The sequence below is a fragment of the Papaver somniferum genome, chromosome 6, assembly GCF_003573695.1.
Source record: "Papaver somniferum cultivar HN1 chromosome 6, ASM357369v1, whole genome shotgun sequence".
NCBI classification, from domain to species: domain Eukaryota; kingdom Viridiplantae; phylum Streptophyta; class Magnoliopsida; order Ranunculales; family Papaveraceae; genus Papaver; species Papaver somniferum.
Genome location: NC_039363.1, coordinates 41,569,691 through 41,587,597, shown reverse-complemented (window position 1 = coordinate 41,587,597; position 17,907 = coordinate 41,569,691). Strand labels below are relative to the sequence as shown.

The window sequence follows — 17,907 nt, the reverse complement described above, 5'->3', positions numbered from 1 at the left end:
AGATAAGAAGAAACAAAATCACCAGTTGCAAGATCAATAGGTCTTGGAAGATAAATTTGTGGACTAAACTGTGAGTACCTATAACATCCCAGATACGACATGTTTTATCATCTGATGACCTGTGCGAAAAAGAGAAGCAACGACATATAAATTACAAACCAATGTAATATCAAACAAAATACGCACTGCTAATTCATATTATCGTAAACAAAACGGTCGATCTATATAGATAACTAGTTCTGCAGTACAACGGAAATACGGATGACTGCTTTCACGCAGTACATATCATAGCTACTGCTTTCAACAAGTATATATCGATATTTATTGTGGTATCATAATAATGGTACATATTTTTTCATTCTAGGGTTTATACAATATACATTGACATGCAGTGCATAAATTGATGCAATACATATAGGTACCTACTGCTCCCATCAAGTACATATCAGCTCATATAGGGTTTATACAGTACATAATGATATGTATTGTATCAATCAACAAAAATGGTATGAGTAATAATGATAAACCAGCACGAATTTTCAGGCAATGAATCATAGAAATTAAAAAGAAATATGTACCGCAGTTTTTACCAGTACATATAGATTTTCTTTCATATTAGTTGTATAATCAACAAGGTTATTACATAAAAAAACGAAGTAACAAGAACATGGTGATATGTACTGACGAATACGTACTCTCAACAATACTTATGTAATCTATTTGATAACACTACATATTGATTTGCACTAATACATATTCGTATCAATATGTACTCAATATTTTAAGTACATATTGATTTGCACTAATACATATTCGTATCAATATGTACTGCATCTAAAAATTTCTCTTTTCCTAAGTACATATCAGTATGTATTATAGGATCATACTCAAGCATAAACTGGTGCTTTACACAGTACATATTGATATGTACTGCATCTAAAAATCTCACTTTTTCAAGCATAAACCAAGGGTTATACAATACGTATCAGTACATAATTAAGCTCAAGAATTAAACATTAAGCATTAAGAAATCACTACATATTGATATGTATCATCATTAAGAATTAAGAATTACTAATAGAGAAGAGAACTTAAGAGTAATATTGAAATGTAATTCAAGTAAACAACAATGATATGACAGATTTTCTTATACTGATGGTCTGCTGCGTTACAAAGATCGTATAGTTGTGCCATAAACCTATGCATGTATGAGCAATCACTACATATTCATATCAAACACAACAAAACATAATAGATTTTCCACATTTTGCAAATCTACCAACACTACATATTGATATGTAGTCTAAAGATTTTGAATAGATGTTTACCTTTTTTCAAGGGTACATTTGATTTCTTTCCTTTTGCTTCTGTTGAAGGAGTATCGTCGTTTTCATTCGTTTTTTTTAGTGAAGGAGTAACAGATTCAATAGATTTTATCATACTTCTTGTTGTTGGTGAATTTGCAGCGGGTTTTTCATTGGTTTTTGCTTTTGGTGAATCGACAGAAGTTTTCTTTCGGGTTTTTGCTGGTGAAAGAGTTTCTTATACAATTACTTCTCTAATTGTTCGTTTAATCTCCCTTTTGGTAACCATTTTAGGGTTGCTGATTGAAGAAGATTAGGATTAGAGTTGCTGAAAATGAAGTTAGGGTTTGTTGAAGAAGATTGATTGGAGATTTTGGTTTTTGCTGAAGAAGATTAATCGATTTTTAGAGATGATTTTGCTGTTGGTGTTGATTTTGTTGTTGGTGTTGATTTTGTTGTTGGTGTTGTTGATTGAGAAGAAGGAAGAAGAGTTTTGTCTATCATCTGTAGATAAAAACGATGAGAAAAAGAATAAAAAAGGGTAGTCAAGTACTTTTAAGTTTTTAAAATTTTTTTGGACCTCCGGTTATTATTTTTTTTGCGGCTGGACTACAGATTAACCCGAATCGGGTTTTCTGGACTAAACACGAAAGTTCTCAATTGATTTACCAGTAGTAGTTGTTGGATGGGCCATCTGTCTGTGACCGAAATGGAGAGCGGGGACGATTGGTTTGCCCTAGACAAACTCTATCATGTCTTATTCTGTTTCTTCATCTCGATACTCGTTTCAACAACAGTTGCTATTACAACCACAACTCGATATCCTTTCCTCAGAAGATGGAGTATTTGGATTGGATCTCTCGTGTCCATGTCTGCTGGAGCAGCTAAAGAATTTGGAGATGAGATTGGACTATGGAAATCTGCCGGTGCTTCTACTAAAGATGCCATTGCTGATCTCTTTGGAATATTACTTGCTTATTTATCTATGCTTTTCTACAGTTCCTTTTTTACTTCTTCCGTCAAAAAGCCAGGAGAAGAAGCGGCTGTTTCACTGGTTTAATAAGATCATCAGGGTTCGTGTTGAGGATTTTATCAGGGATTTCTCAAGTGAGTTCAATTAATACTTCTTGTTGGATTGATTTGTACCATTATTTTCTGAAATACGATTTTCAATTTATTAGGGTTGTCTTTTAGAAATTAACTTAACCTATACAAATAAATGAATCCAGTACCAGAAGAGTGATCTTTTTATGCAATGTGTAAGAATCCTAAAGGATGCATAACATGATGAAATATATTCCGGGGCAGCAACCAAGTCCCAGTTGCTAAATCCATTTTTGATTGATGATTGATACTTCTTATTTCCGCAACTCTTTCAAGAGCGGACTACTTTGGTTCATACATAGTCATTCTTCTAGTCAATGATTCCTCGGGAAGCATCTAAGTTTGTTTTTATTCACAGGACTACTACATTTTCATTAAAATCAACACAAGGGATACTGATGAGTGATGGCAGTTAAGAAGTAGATATCTTGTTGCAAAATCAAGGTACCGTGGAATTAAACAGTAAATCAATTCTCTACTCAGATAACATGTCCGTGTCTCTGCCGGTGTATGTGCATTTGATGCTGTTCCTAGGATGTACATGTACATTTTATAAGATTGATGCAATCACTAAATGCTGGTAACACGATGAACATAAACATTTTTAAGCATAGTAGGAAGGTGACCTCCTAGTACCTATATCCATTAGTTCTCCATGACAAGGTTACACTTATATCTGATAGACACAAGCGTTATCAAAACTACACTATCTGTATTATGGATACTGTACATTTAACGGAAATTTCAACTCTGAAGCTCTTGTTTTATTGATGAAACCTTGCCGAGAGAAACCCCATCTCTCTTTTTCCTTTTTGCGCCCCCATGTCGCCACACGAGAGGAACGTGGGGACATAAAAAAAGGGGATCCTATCAACTTATTCCGACCTAGGATAATAAGTTCATGAGCTTGGTTTTACTTCACTGTATGTCTTGATTTAGGTACAACTCAGAGAATATGAAGTTGAAACCACTAATGGGGATATTATAAAGTGTAAAACAGAAACACGGTCAAGTTGGTGCATTCATTCACCTCGAATTGCAGAACCAACCTTGACACCTTTTATTCACACAGTAATGGGAGGTGATAGGGGCATATTGCTGACTTAGTGACTTATAGATTTTGTTAATGTAACTCTCTTTTTTCTTTCTTTTCCTCCTCTCCCCTCCTATTCTTGCTTTCTTTTCCTTCTTAATAAAATCTCTTAAAGGGTTTGGCAAAAAAAAGAAAAAAACGCCTGTAACAAATCTTTAAGTCACTAAGTCGGCAATATCTGATTATTAACAGGGCATTTTGTAATCAGTTACCGACATATTTTATGTTTGTCCTTGGCACTCTATAATACAAGTAAGCACTAGAAGACGTTTTTCCGAAAACTAGGCCACCAAGGATGCCATGAAAGTAAAAGAGGTATATAGAACTTGATTCCGGCTTATCATCTTGAGCTGTACTTTTCTCGTCTCAACTTCCCTTCTTTCTGGATAGCTGGTTGCAATATGTCTGAGCTCATATGTTTTAAAAAAAAAGAGATTTGAAATTGTGATTGTCTCTTTAAACTGCGCATGGTGCTTTGTTTATCTACCTCGTGTACTGTAGTTTCCTTACCCCTCGTTTACTGTTCATGTTTAAGAGAATAAGGTTCTCAGTGGAAATCCTACCAAGTTATATCATGCTTTAGCTTCTCTTGAGTCAATGGACAGAACAATTCTGGCTAACTGTCCGAGAAATTCTTGGTAAGCTGTGATTAAGGGGTAAATAGTAATATTAAAGAAAAAGAAAACTACAATCATGTAACTCTAAGTTCTTAAATGACGATGAATAAAACACATCCGACTTCTTAATTGCAGTATAGAAGATATTATGTGATTAAGGAAAACTACAATATTAGTATGTAGAAGATATTGAAACCGATTTAATTTTGAATCCTTAATGTATGTCCCTATAATGTGTTTATTTCTCTATGCAGGTATAAAGGGAGGTAACCAGCCACCATTCAAGTATAGGTGTGATCCATGTTTTACACTGCTGTAATCTGTGGAGATAAGCATATCAGATTTGGACTCTCTAATTGCCACAGCCTTGTGGTTCTTGATTCGCAATGACATGCTTTACACTGCTGCAATCTGTGGAGATAAGTATATCAGATTTGGACTCTCTAATTGCCACAGCCTTGTGGTTCCAGGGAGAGAGAAGAGCACTGCTACTCCTGCAGGTTTTAGTGTTGGATTAGTTTGCCAAATCTGATGAACTGTCAATATACCGAATGCTTACATGCTTCGAAAATGGAATTACAAACTGATATTTTTAGTTTAGTCAACTGAGACTTGCTGATCTGATGATCTTAAAACTGTCCAGATGTTTTGTAATATCTCAACTCAGAACATACTCAACTATATGGCCAATGTGGGTGGAATCATGAAAATGTTGTTTTTTTTCCTCAGTTTTTTATGCCTTTTTTAACTGCTTTTTTGTTTCCCTCTGTTTTTTCTCCCACCAGTACCTGTATAAGACAGGCTTGGAGCTATAAATACGTACTATCAACATCTTTTAAGCTTTAGCTGGATCACTGCCAACTTCATGAAAATCTCTGTGTAAGCCTTGTGAAAATCTCTCTGAGCCCATCCTCTTGTCAATGGTACGACATGATTGCAGTGATGAAATGTGAACTTACGATTTTGTAAAATTACAAGAGAAGAGTAGGATATTGGGGTTATGGGCTTATTTAGTATAATAAAGCTTTAGGGATATAGAACATATGGAATATCAGTAAATCACACGTTTTGCATATGAAGCATCACCTTTTTCCGTATTTATACTTGAAAATTACAAACTTCACAAGGAATCGAAGGAATACCTTTTCTCTATAATGACAATTATTACTCTACTTCACTATAAACAAGGCAAAGTAAACCTGTAACTGAAACAAAACCATTGCAAGAATAAGGGCCTTTACCTTGGAGTTCATGTAACACCTATAATCACTTGCGTGGTGTATTTGTGGAATCAATCTACATTCGGATTGCAGTACATGATCAAGCACTTCTCCTACGAATTCTGCCACTCTGCATTATGCTATATATTTCTCATAATTAATCTATCTTTCCCCTGTTTTAATATATTACTTCAAACAATCTTTCAGTACTCCATACTCTTTCTTTAAATAGCTAAGTTTTTGTCTCCAAGGATCGTGGTGTAACTTGTAATGCAATACCTTGTCATATCAAAAGAAGTTCAGCAAAATCATTTGGTATTAAGATTTGAGAAACATGTAAAATATCAAGAAAAAAAGATTTACTACTAATTTTTCAAATCAGACAGTTATTCACAGCAAGGAATCTTTAAGTTATAAGGGCAATGGTCAGGCGAATAGAGTGAGTACCTGAATGAACGTGGAGAACACATCATCTTCAGTTAATCTTAAGAACTCTACAGCCCAATCTTCCACGTGACCAAAAGTAGTTTTCTGTCTCTCAGCCTCAAGTAGAATTGAATCGCGGTATAAGAACCTTTGCCAGATCCTTTTAACATTTTCTACCATAAATTCCAACTCTGTCTCATCAAATCCCTACGATGAAGAGGAACAAAAATAATATAGTGTAAGTGATTGCTATGCATTTTCAACTTCGCATGATCCAACTTAAGTTAGTTTTAACTGAAAAGTTACCCGAAGAATCTTTATCAGGTTTGGAATCTCATCTTCATTTATTCGTACGGCAAAACTTTGATAGTTTAGCACATTTTCGTATGGCAAGAAGATACCATCCTGAAACAAATATCGGTATAAAATGAAACGGGAAGATGACTAGAAAAGAGATCAACTAAATGTGACAATCTAAAGCATCCAATTTCGAGAATCATTTATATTAACCACTCAAGCACCTGCAGTACAAATAGAATCGGATTTATGAAGTAATGATAACTCTACTATGTGTTTTTTATTGATCTTTCACACCCACACAGTCACAGAGACAGAGAGGGAGAGAGAAAGAGAGAGGAGAAACCTGAATGACCACAGGAATGCAACCATGCAAAACGCTATCTTCCATACGACCACTCCAACCATCTCCAGGTAACACGCCGCAGAAGATGGAGCTGGACAAGTCCTTGTAATAATGATCAGAACGTACCGGAGTAACAATCACATCGTCTGCATGTTGTCTCCCAAGTTTTCCTTTCGTGTCTGGGGTTGACCCAAACTCTTCTGCTAGTTTTTGCCTGATACCCATGCTATACCTAAAGACAGTAATCGCCAAGCACTATATTAAGTTGTCTCAAATGGGTATGTAAGAATGTTTTTCAAATTTACTTACGTTGTTTCAGGCCTGCCTTTTTCGTAAGCAGGTCCCAGATTTCCATTGAAATAGAAAAGTTTCTTACGATCCTTAAGAGACCTGCACATAGAACATTCATTCAGTACTAATTTGCTGGAAACAAACAAAAACTTCAATGTAATTTCGCAGCTTCAAGTTTCACAATTGTCAGTACAAGAACTGCTACAAACATGTAGCTGTATCATCAAAAAGTAATCCTGTTCTGGGTGATATAACATTCAGAGAAATTTGGAGCAAACAGATAAGACCAAGAACCAGTTTACAGATTTTGGTATTTCACTTGGACCCTCTGATTCCTATCCTTTCATACAAATCCTTACAAGAATTAAAAAGTAAACATGAAGACATGCAACGAGCCAAGTGTAACTGGAATTCGATTAAACTAGAACCAGTGGGCAGTAGTTGAACAACCAATCCAAACTCAACATCGACACCCCTACCTGGTCCAAAATTTTAATCGCAAGGAATCTGGATCAGGCCGTTTCCATGCAGGAAGCACAAAATCTTTCTCCGGATCATAGCATGGATGGTTGCCTCTACTAGAAGAAGGAATAGCGTCCCAGTTGTCTAGCCAATATGCACTTGTTGAGTGATTATGCTTAGAGTTTGTGTTTCCCCAGTGAGCTAGCATCATGCTGTTCCATATCTCCTTAGGGGCATAACAGGCACCTTCGTCCCATGAAAAAGACTGCCATCAGACATTAAAATGAACAGCATCAGAGCATTGACTATGAAACTCAAAAAATTAGTTCTGATTTCAAATATTATCAGAACCAACAATCCTATAAAGTTCCTATACCTACGTCATACCCAAATGTGGTCTCTTCCAGATGAACGGTTCCAGAAAGGATGTTGTTCAACAATATGATCATATGCCTTCTTGTAGAAGTCGAGTGTAAGTGAACTCCTTAAGCCCATGTGTTCCTGAAGTGTACATATTAGAGCCACTGAGAATCTATGGTACTGCTGCTAAAGCACAAAAGACAAGCATATTAACATGAACATGATATAATAAAGAAAAACATTGGGTCCCATTATTTATTTATTTATTATTGTTTTTTTTGTAAAAAAAAAACACCAACGGCTGCTTGTGACTAAAGGCCGGTCATTAAAACATACTTTTTTTCCTTGTTTGATCAACCAATCTAGATATCCAATGTTTAGTAACACAATTCAGGTGTTGTAAACAGACAGAAACAGTACCTCCATACTCAAGTGAGGTGCATCATCAGCACGAGTTATAATACAAGAATCAAGAACAGGAACAAAGAAATAATCAGCTTCATCACCATTTAATGTACGATAAGGGCTAGCGAGCATGCTCTCAAGTAGTGCCATCTGCAAAGAATGTAGTGTTGCAGGATAATAAATGACTTGGTAAATGACTTTTATAACATTATCCTGCTTGAGCTTCAAACTTAAGTGGATGTGATACCTGAGATCCATACAATTGTTCTGTCCACACTGTTGCGTTCAAGTCGTCATAGATTCTATTTACACATTCAAATTTAAAATGCCGTCCCTGTAGCACACAGACAAATTGGGTTTTGAAAAGAAGATCAAAACAAGGTTCATCGGTGCTTGAGAAAATAAAGAAAGGGGGCTATAAATTAGAACACTGACCTCAATAAGGTGACTATTGAACTCTGGCGGCAAATCGTAAACATATATTAGGGGTCTTTTCTTTTTCACCGTAGCTTTAATGCCAAGAAGAGCTATTGTGAGATGTGAATTATCAGGTATATCAACCGTGGAAGGTCGAAGCCATTGAGGCCACTCTTGTACAGATGAAAAAACTGACGGGATACTGCAGTCTAGTCCATACCAGCCATCCTTGCACTGAAATTATGTATTACTTGTTTTAATTATATCAGTTTGGATAAGAAAAAGAAGTACAACAAAGAAATGTCATCTACTTTTAAAATCTATAGAGAAACTATTGCTTAGCCTTAAAAAGTTTTGATATTTTTCATGTGCATTTCTGTAAGTTGTATTCAATATCACCTTGTCTGTGGGTTTCAGTTTGATATAGATCATTTGTTATGGACATTACTGAACATTTTGTATATGGCATGTGTATCAATTATCAAGTGTGGGCTCTGGAATTGAAATAAATTCTCATTACATCTTATGAAATAGTGTATTAACTTTCTATAGGAATTGGCATCAACTGAAGAACCATGTTTCTTGAAACCTGAACCAGAAAGTGTTCCACTTGCTAGATCCAACTGGTCTGAACAAAAGTATTCATCGATACTAATTTCTCCTTTCTGATCAAATAGTCTTACTTTGTCAGTTCTGATTGAATGTCTTATCTTGTATGTATAATAGTAAGCATGAGAGTTCCAGTCGCATACCTGACAAAATCCACCGCGACAACCCCCATGGCCAGAGCACTGGTTGATGCAAACAGACAAGACAGGTATTTCACAGAACCTCCCCGAAATACCATCATATTTACAATCACATTCCTCTTTGAATTTTACAGTGTTAGCATAAGCCTCTTTTGGGTCCACATTACACCATCCAGGTTTGCTACTGTTTGTTGTAAGAATATTATCGAGATCAGCTTTAGCCCAGTCAGTCCAATTGGCACCACCCGGTTCAGAAGGTTCGCTGAAGAACATTTGATCATGCGTCAAATTGTTTCTCCAAAGTGGAAGTTTAAGAATTTGGTGACAGGACAAGGATCTTAACTTTTTGGAACGGGCATAGTATAATGTATTCAAGGATCACAAAGCTGGGAGTATTTACTTTACTTGAAATCCACACGTTTCAGCTACAGGACGGTTTGGATATTTTGTTCCTTCTCCACAGAAGCACATTGCCCTCGTAGTATCGCAGTAGGTTGGGCATATTGAAACAATCCATGATCCATAAGGAAACTCTGGTGTTCCTGTACGGTTGCACTTCATCTCCAGTTTCTCCGTGCATCCTTCTCCTGTGAAAATATCAATAATCAGCAAACCTACAAACTTAGTGTCTTCCGTAATGGAACACATCGAATCACTATTGGAGCAACTAAAACACTAAAAAAAGATAGAAAAGGTTAGTAGTCTGAGTCTGATGATTCCTCAGAATTTCAGCTAATAACAAATGGCAGTCCTTGATTCAAAGTCACGACTCACGAGAATAAATTCTAGACACTGCATTAAAAACAGCCAAATCTGAACCGATTATTCTGCAAAGTTAAAGGTATTGACAGATACAATGTACTCACTGGGGATAGTTCACATATAAAACTTGCCCAGAATAGCTCTTAGAGCAGTGTTACTGAACTCAATTGCTCTTTTTAATACTACATAAAATGTGGATTGCAAAGAATGAGATTTTTCACAGGAATCAGTTTTAAAACAGATAATCAACGGGTTCAAGTATCAGATCTCATGACTGTGGCTTAAGGTCAATATTCTTAATACATGGCCATGAATTGAAAACATATATATGGCCATGAATTGAAAACATAGCTGTCGGTTTGAATTCTCACAACAAGGAAGCGTTCAGGTGTTAGGGCAGAGAAAAGTTGGAGAGACACAAAAGCCTACTTGCCTGAAAACCCATGAAAGCACCTGCATTCACCCAATTCCTGGTTACAAATACCTTGACCACTACAGTCACTCTTGCACGCTTTCCCGCCAATTGTCTGCATAAATAAGGACTCGTCACTACTGAAAACAGCGAAAATGCAAACATCTCATGTTTTCGATCTCAATGCGATATTCTGAGTCAAATAGCATCCAACTATTACATGTTAATTTTTTTTTTAAAACAGTGTGTCCAGGACATATCACATTTTCGTTTAATGACAGTATAAACAATGTTCCGAAGTCTTGTGCAAAAATCTGCACATCTTTATAAATACCTCAACAATGCTGACCGGCTCCGTGATTGAATCACAACCAGATAACCAGCGTCCAATTTCTGACTTCCATGGTGCACCACGATAAACGACAGCCTTGTGTGAATCAGCTGGAAACCTAGTATCTAAATTAAGAACTGGTTGTGGGTTTGTTCCTCCAGTTGATCCATTAATCGGATTACATGAGTCTTGAACTTGTCGAGCACTAAAGAAAGCTAACGAAGACGGTGACAGCGGAAATGAATACAAATAAATAAATGATACTATTGCTATGAGAGATCCAATAGTTGCTATCAAGGACCAAGAACCTTTCCATGTCTGAGTCTTGGTGAACATTGTCTCCTAAAATCAACCCCTAGACAAAACTAGATGAATAATCCAAGGAAACCCACTGAAGCTTCGAGTGTAATTGTTCATCACCCACCCACTAAGAGCATCAATCAAGATATACAAAATAAGGCCTCTTCTGAAAACTGAATGACTGTGGCGCCAAAATACCTACATTCATAAAATATATAAGAAAGTAATAATTAAGCACATTTATCTCTAGAATTTTTCAGTAAATTAGAAGTTTATAAATACTCTAGAAATTTGACAATCAATTATAGAGGACAGTGAAATAAAATATACAAGTTGGTATGTAATTCTCATTGAAAACGAAAACATCATTTAGATTCCTAACCCAGGAAGATAAAAACAGTTAGAATTTCGAAGAAGATTTAAAAGGGACTTGTGTATATATATAATAATAATATTAACCTCAACGAAATTCATGAAAAGAACGAATGAAATGTAGAAATTGTTAAAAGCAGAACACTAACCTTAATCTGAATCCAAAATGAGAAAACAGGGGATACAGCGTGACAGAGATTTGGACCAAAGATTTAGAGGAGAGACGACGTAAACCGTTGAAGAAGAAGAAGAAGAAGCAGTGATTCTAAGAAGAATCCAGATTGAGAAAACAATTATAAAATTTAAGAAAATATATATATTAATAATACTAATAAATCACAATTGAGAGAGAGAGAGAGAGTGTGTGTGTCGGCAGGCTGCTTTGAACATAGAAAATTAATGACTTTGGAAGGGGTCGTTGATTTTAACTCTTTCAAGTTAAATGTCATAACATGATGACTTTCTTCATTTTTGCCTGTTTATAAAAAGTTTGGTGGTCTATGTGAGACGACCCAAAATGAAGGAATCATGGTGTGGTATTTTAGGATGTTCTGTCTGTACTGCCACTGCACCTAAACTTCCTGATCATTTTCTTTTCCCTACAATTGGCATTTTACTTTTGTCTTAGTCTCTATGGGAAGTGTGCCAGTCCAATATACCCTTCCTGCCTATTGTTAAAGTAAGAAACAAACAAAATTAAATGGGAAGCCAACTGCCAGGCACTGATATGATATGATATGAGGAGACTGGGCCAACAACTCTAGTGTTAAGTTTCCCCAAAGTCAAAAGCTACTACTCTATCACGAGTCACGATGGTTAAAACTGATATGTTGGTGTCTTGTGTGATAAAGCAGCAGCAGATGCACTTGCCAAACAAGTGAAATTGATATAGTTGATAAAGCACAAGTCAAAACTAAAGCTTCAATAACAAAACTAAGATCTGGACCATCTGGGCATCCATAGATTCCAGAATCTAGCCCCACAAGTTGAAGCATATAATGTATTTTGTGACACCACCACCAAATCTGCTGGGCCATTCAACTTCCAGGCTGTAAATATAATGTTGCCAAAAAATAATATAAAAACTGACTACCAGTGAGAAAATAAATCAGTCCACAACGGCGTACAAAGCTTCAATAGTCAGTCCTATTTGTATAGGAATTTGACACCACTGTTGGTAAATCAACATAACAGCCGCGTGGGTTGCCCATGACTCCAGAATACAAATGACATAAAAAAAAGAAAGTGGAAATTGAAATAATATCCTTTCTTTTGATGGACTTTCCAAATATCCTTATCACACAATAATTCTATCCATTTTCTTGTACAAGCCCATCAGGGGCCTAATAACAGATTATGGACTTCCAAATGTACCCTATGTATATATTCAGATAACATAATTAAAATTCAGTTATTAACGGAAATCAAAAATTGAACGAGAGAGAGATCCAGCTGAACTCTGCTCGTGAAATTTTGATTCGATTTTTTTCCGGTTCAATCTATGCTTAGATTGAAATTCATCTTCTCCTTCATCTTCTTCATCATCCTTGCAGCAAGATTGGTCAACGGAATCGTAACCAGCTGAAGATCCACTCTGCTCGTGAAAATTTTGATTCGAAGTTTTTCCGTTTCAATTTATGCTTCGGAGATTGAAACTCATCTTCTCCTCCATCTTCTTTATCATCCGTGCAGCTAGATTCATCCACTGAATCAGAGATTTTACCTATGTTTAACTGAAATTTCCATTAACAACAGAAATTTTTGCTCCGTTCAACTGGATCTCTCTTTCTGAAACAAATTGGTACTGTTGATGTTTATTTGAAGATTCATATAGTTGTTTTTGATGATTGCATGTTAGTTTCGTTGATTTTTATTTACAATTTTTGTTTTTGGTTGTTGATGCAGAGATGGTGATTTATTTTGGAAGATTGATTTCGTGATTATTCTGTTAGATTGATTGGTTGATATCGATATAATTTGATCTTTAGATCCTTATTCATCTATTAAACAGGTACCTTTTAATTTTTGATCTGTTATTTACACTTATTCTTAAATCTGCTCATAAACTTTGGTTTTATGTATATTCTGAAATGTTGAAGAATTTCATTTCGTTTTGTTGTTGATCCAAAATTGATGCTGAAATGTTTATGATTCATGTTTGTTATGTATATTTAGACACTCTACTGATTATTTTTTTGATGAAAACTAGATATTATGTTGTTGATACACAAAACACTCTATTGAAATATTGTTGATCCAAATTTTTGAACACAAAATGTTCTTATTTCCACTTTTTTTTGTTATTTCTTTGGTAGATTTGCAGATAATCATTATGCATTCTAATTTGTTGATAATGTAGCTTTTATTTTACCTTCTACATTGAATTTAACTTTCACGAGGAGGCGTAGCCCCCGAGTGAGGCGCGACGTAATACAAATATGTAGCTTAGGGTAGTTTGGGCTGCTTTTCTTATTGGTTTGCCTTGAAATTCATGCTTTTACTACCTTTTATTGGGCCAACTGTGGTATTTTACACAAATTTATTGGATAAACTTCTATTGTTTATCCTAATTTTATTTGGATCAACTGTTGTTGTTTATCCCCTAAATTGGATAAACTTCTACTGTTGATCCATCTTATTTGTATCAGCAATGATTGTTTACTCAAAAACATCACTGAAATGGATAAAGTTTTATTGTTTATCCTTCTTTTATTTGGATCAACTGTTGTTGTTTATCCCCTAAATTGGATAAACTTCTACCGTTGATCCATTTTATTTGTATCAACAGTGATTGTTTACTCAAAAACATCATTGAAATGGATAAACTTCTATTGTTTATCCTTCTTTTATTTGGATCAACTGTTGTTGTTTATCCCCTAAATTGGATAAACTTCTACTGTTGATCCATTTTATTTGTATCAACAGTGATTGTTTACACAGATTTATTCTGAACACCACTATATGTTATGGTTGTTGCGGGACAAAGATGGTTGTTGCAGAGTTCAAATTTTGCAATCAGACCGTCTCTCATCCTGTTTCATTTTCAACTACTGCCAAGGATATGATAAGTTTGGTGAAACAAAAGTGGCCTTATGTTCCTGAAGAACTTATACTTTTTGGTTACCCTGTAGATGGTACTTCAAATATCATCAATCACGATTTGGAAATGAGGTTTTTCGTTCACTACTGCAGCTCACAAGGGATTGACTTGTTGAAGTTTGAAATCCAGTTAAGGACTTGTGTTGATTATATTCCTTCATCATCTTCTTCTGCTCCTGCTTCTTCGTCATCATCAAATTGTATTTCAAGTGATGAGGTAGTTGTTGTGGAAGACATCACTGATGATGCGTGTTTGATCAAAAAGGTACCGAAGAAGTCTGATGCTTGGGCCAACATCTTAACTGGAGTAGGACAGTTGTTTCAAGGTAGTATCAGAGAATTTAAGGATGTTGTTACAAAGTACGAAATAAATAGTGGTCGCAAATATAAATTAGTTAAGAGTGACTTTGAACGATACACTGTGGAGTGCAAGTTCAAGAAGGAGGAAAATTGTCGCTGGAGGTTTCACGCCTCTCTCCTTGACAAATCAAATGGTGTATTCCAATGCAAGAGATATGTTTCAGAGCATTCATGTAGTTTAGCTTCATCCGATCCATCAAAAGTTAGGACGAGAAAATCATTTATGAAGGATATCTTGGCAGATGATTTACGAGCATCGAAGAAGAAGAAGACTGCTTATGAAGTTATAGATTTATTCTGAAATGAATATGGGGTTGACCTCACGTATATTCAGGCATACCATGGTTTAAACTTCACCAAGAAATTTCTTTGGGGTGATGATATCAAATCTTATTCAGACTTTGTTTGGTATAAAGATGTCATTGAACATTTCAATCCTAGAAGTGTCTTCAATTTTGAGTATGATAGTGTGACGCGTCAGTTCAAAAGGTTTTTCGTTGCTTTTGAAGCTTCCATAACTGGTTTCAACAATTACTGTCGTCTAATTCTATTTATCGATTGTACCTTTCTCACTGGAAAGTTCAAAGGTGGTCTTATGGTTGCATGCGGCAAAACTGGTAACCAAGGTATAACTTTTTACTTATCACTCTTTTTCATTTAGTAGTTTTAGTAATCAAGTTGTTTGTTTGATCCATCATCATGGATAAACATCCACTGTTTATCCAACTGAAATGTATAAACATCAATTGTTGATCCAACTGAAATGGATAAACTTCTACTGTTGATCCAACTAAAATATATCAATTTCAGTTTTATGCCACTTATTGTTGATCCATCATCATGGATAAACATCCACAGTTTATCCAACTGAAATGGATAAACTTCTACTGTTGATCCAACTGAAATGTATCAATTTCAGTTTTATGACACTTATTTTCTTTTTTGTTTAATGTAGAGATTTATCCAGTTGCATTTGGTCTTGTTCCTTGTGAAAATTGTGAGAGTTGGCAATGGTTCTTAACCAATTTGAAGGGTATTATTCGTGAAGATCATCCACTGACCATCATATCAGATCGTGGAATCGGCCTTTTTAAGCATGTGCCTGAAGTCTTCCCAAATGCTTACCAATCCTTCTGTCTGTACCATATGAAAGGAAATATTCTTGTTCCAAAGGGCAAGAGCAGACAAACTGCAGTCATGTTATTCGAACAGTGCTACACTGCATTAACAAAATAAAAAAATTATGCTGCTGCGAAGAGTATGAGTAATCTAAAGTTGGATTCAATGGTTGCTTGGATGATGAAGATTCCATTAGAGAAATGGGCTTCTCATGCATTTCTAGGAGAGAGGTTGGGTAAGAACACATCTAATATTGCTGAGAGTTTCAATAATGTTATTAAGAGTGATAAGCCGCTTCCAGGACTTGAGCTTGTCGATTCTATTCGTGCTAAGGTAATGGAGCAGAATTACAAGAGGAAATTAGAGCCTTACAAGTGGAATGCGGTTCTTACTCCTCGTATGAAAGCGAGGTTTAACAAGAGGATAAACGACTGTCGTTCATACAGGGTTCGTAGATCAAGTGAGAAAGTATTTGAGATCATTTCTCCAACAGGAAAGCATATTGTCGACTTGGATTCTAGAACTTGCAGCTGCAGATGGTGGCAAAAACATAGCTTTCCTTTCACTCATGCAATGAAGGCAATGTTGCATATTGGAAAAATGAACCGTACAGGTACATCAGCCCTTATTATACTTCTGACTACTATAGAAAGTTGCACTCTCGACCCATATATCATATTCCAGACTCTGAGAAACCACCTGGAATTAATAAAAAGGGTTATGTTTGGCCTCCCAATGGTGGTCGAGAACAAGCTGGAAGGCCTAAATGTACTAGGTATCACTGTTCTCGTGAAAAGGTGCGGAAGAAGAGGAAGTGTGGCCAATGTGGGATGCTCACCTTTCACAACCGGCGAACATATCGCAGAGCTCCTTTGGCTCCTCGTGCACCAACGTTTCGCAAGGAGTCTCATTCCAGGATCATCAAATTCTTGAAGAGGATGTTGTTTTGAAGTTGTTTTGGTGTTTTCACATTCTGAACCACTTGTTTTAGTTTTATAACTAGTTGGTTGTTTCTTTTTCTTTTTTATGTTTTTTTGGTTTGGACTTGTTAATTTTTTTAATCACATAGATTCTTATTTGTTGTTATGAATTTTATTCTTGTGTTTCTTTAGTATATGTCAGCATGCAGGTTCCAATTTTATTGATTTTTACAGGAAACACACTTGTATAGAATGTATCAACTGCACTTGTTTATCCTTTTCTTGTGGATAAACAATGATTGTTTATCCAACCGAAATGGATCAACAGTGGTTGTTTATCCAACTAAAATGGTTGTTGACACACTAAACAAAAAAATAATTGGCATGGTTCTATCTCTATTTACTAGTAAACTCCTCAAGCTTTTACATACATGTAACATTCATTCATAATCAGAGCAATAATAATGTTTCATAATAACATATTCATTCATAATCAGACCTACAATAATGTTTCATGATAACATATTCATTCAAAATCAGACCTAGCAATTAGATTTACTTACTAATATAGATTTTTTAAAAACTACAGTTGCATTTTCTTTACAGACAATGAAAAGACTATGACAACAAGCTCAGTCTAATGGTTCAGCCGAGTCTTGCAATTGAAATATTTCTGTAACAGAGTCAGTAGCAGAATCAGGAAGTTGGATAACATCAGCAGCTGAAGCAGGATTCATCCATGCACCCAACTCTGACAAGATTCTTACTACAAGCTTCACTCTCTTCTTGTTCAATTTCTCATCTAAGTCAGTGATTTCAGATAGATTTTCACAGTTTCCACGCTTTACCAAATTTTTCATGTACATGCAAGTGTGCAATGCACAATCGCATCCGTCTTGTGCTGGTACTGTATAGTGTGAAAAGCTTGTCTTTATATCACCACCTGTCTCTGGATCTTTGTGGCCCATTTCATTCAGCAATTTAGTCAGTGGTATTATCATCACAAGATACTGCCAATTGTAAGCCGCATTGCGCCTTGCAGAGTTGTATACTATCCATTTTCCTTTTACCAACGCGAGCACCATATAATGGTATCCAACACCTTGCTGATTAGTCAAGCACACTGGTATAATGAGGTACG

At 35.7% G+C, this 17,907-nt stretch overlaps 2 protein-coding genes across 6 annotated transcripts; one reads left to right on the top strand and one right to left on the bottom strand.

Moving 5' to 3' along the window:
• The first annotated feature begins 1,985 nt into the window (after window positions 1-1,985).
• LOC113287391 lies at window positions 1,986-4,846 on the top strand. 3 transcript variants are annotated; one of them, XR_003330035.1, is made up of 4 exons: window positions 1,986-2,411; window positions 2,767-2,852; window positions 4,037-4,139; window positions 4,373-4,846. XR_003330035.1 is itself a non-coding variant. In XM_026536132.1 (2 exons), exons 1-2 carry the CDS (start codon window positions 2,057-2,059, stop codon window positions 4,435-4,437), a joined length of 420 nt encoding a protein of 139 aa, XP_026391917.1. In that variant the 5' UTR covers window positions 1,986-2,056; the 3' UTR covers window positions 4,438-4,846. The 3 variants fall into 3 exon arrangements, 1 of the variants encoding a protein (XP_026391917.1); XR_003330034.1 differs by lacking the exon at window positions 4,037-4,139; XM_026536132.1 differs by lacking the exons at window positions 2,767-2,852; window positions 4,037-4,139.
• LOC113287389 lies at window positions 4,171-11,729 on the bottom strand. Of its 3 annotated transcripts, none has more exons than XM_026536129.1 (16): window positions 11,418-11,729; window positions 10,600-11,094; window positions 10,287-10,380; window positions 9,492-9,678; window positions 9,095-9,353; window positions 8,361-8,576; window positions 8,173-8,259; window positions 7,941-8,075; window positions 7,548-7,703; window positions 7,178-7,425; window positions 6,717-6,797; window positions 6,408-6,639; window positions 6,071-6,169; window positions 5,786-5,971; window positions 5,360-5,617; window positions 4,171-4,612 (listed from the first exon to the last, which is right to left on the bottom strand). In XM_026536129.1, the coding sequence occupies exons 2-15, from the start codon at window positions 10,930-10,932 to the stop codon at window positions 5,525-5,527; spliced, it is 2,406 nt and encodes an 801-aa protein (XP_026391914.1). In that variant the 5' UTR covers window positions 10,933-11,094; window positions 11,418-11,729; the 3' UTR covers window positions 4,171-4,612; window positions 5,360-5,524. The 3 variants fall into 3 exon arrangements, with proteins under 3 accessions (XP_026391914.1, XP_026391916.1, XP_026391915.1); XM_026536131.1 differs by having other exon boundaries at window positions 7,548-7,661; XM_026536130.1 differs by lacking the exon at window positions 4,171-4,612 and having other exon boundaries at window positions 5,185-5,617.
• Between the last annotated feature and the right edge of the window lie 6,178 nt (window positions 11,730-17,907).

What these genes read in the sequence shown, in the direction of transcription:
- LOC113287389 (XM_026536129.1), bottom strand. Translation starts at nt 10,932, where the DNA reads ATGTTCACCAAGACTCAGACATGGAAAGGTTCTTGGTCCTTGATAGCA. An exon ending in CACCTCACTTGAGTATGGAG is followed by an intron (nt 7,704 to 7,940) that starts GTACTGTTTCTG and finishes GTGCTTTAGCAG; the next exon opens with CAGTACCATAGATTCTCAGT. An exon ending in CGATTAAAATTTTGGACCAG is followed by an intron (nt 6,798 to 7,177) that starts GTAGGGGTGTCG and finishes TTCTATGTGCAG; the next exon opens with GTCTCTTAAGGATCGTAAGA.
- LOC113287391 (XM_026536132.1), top strand. Translation starts at nt 2,057, where the DNA reads ATGTCTTATTCTGTTTCTTCATCTCGATACTCGTTTCAACAACAGTTG. An exon ending in TTTTATCAGGGATTTCTCAA is followed by an intron (nt 2,412 to 4,372) that starts GTGAGTTCAATT and finishes TTCTCTATGCAG; the next exon opens with GTATAAAGGGAGGTAACCAG.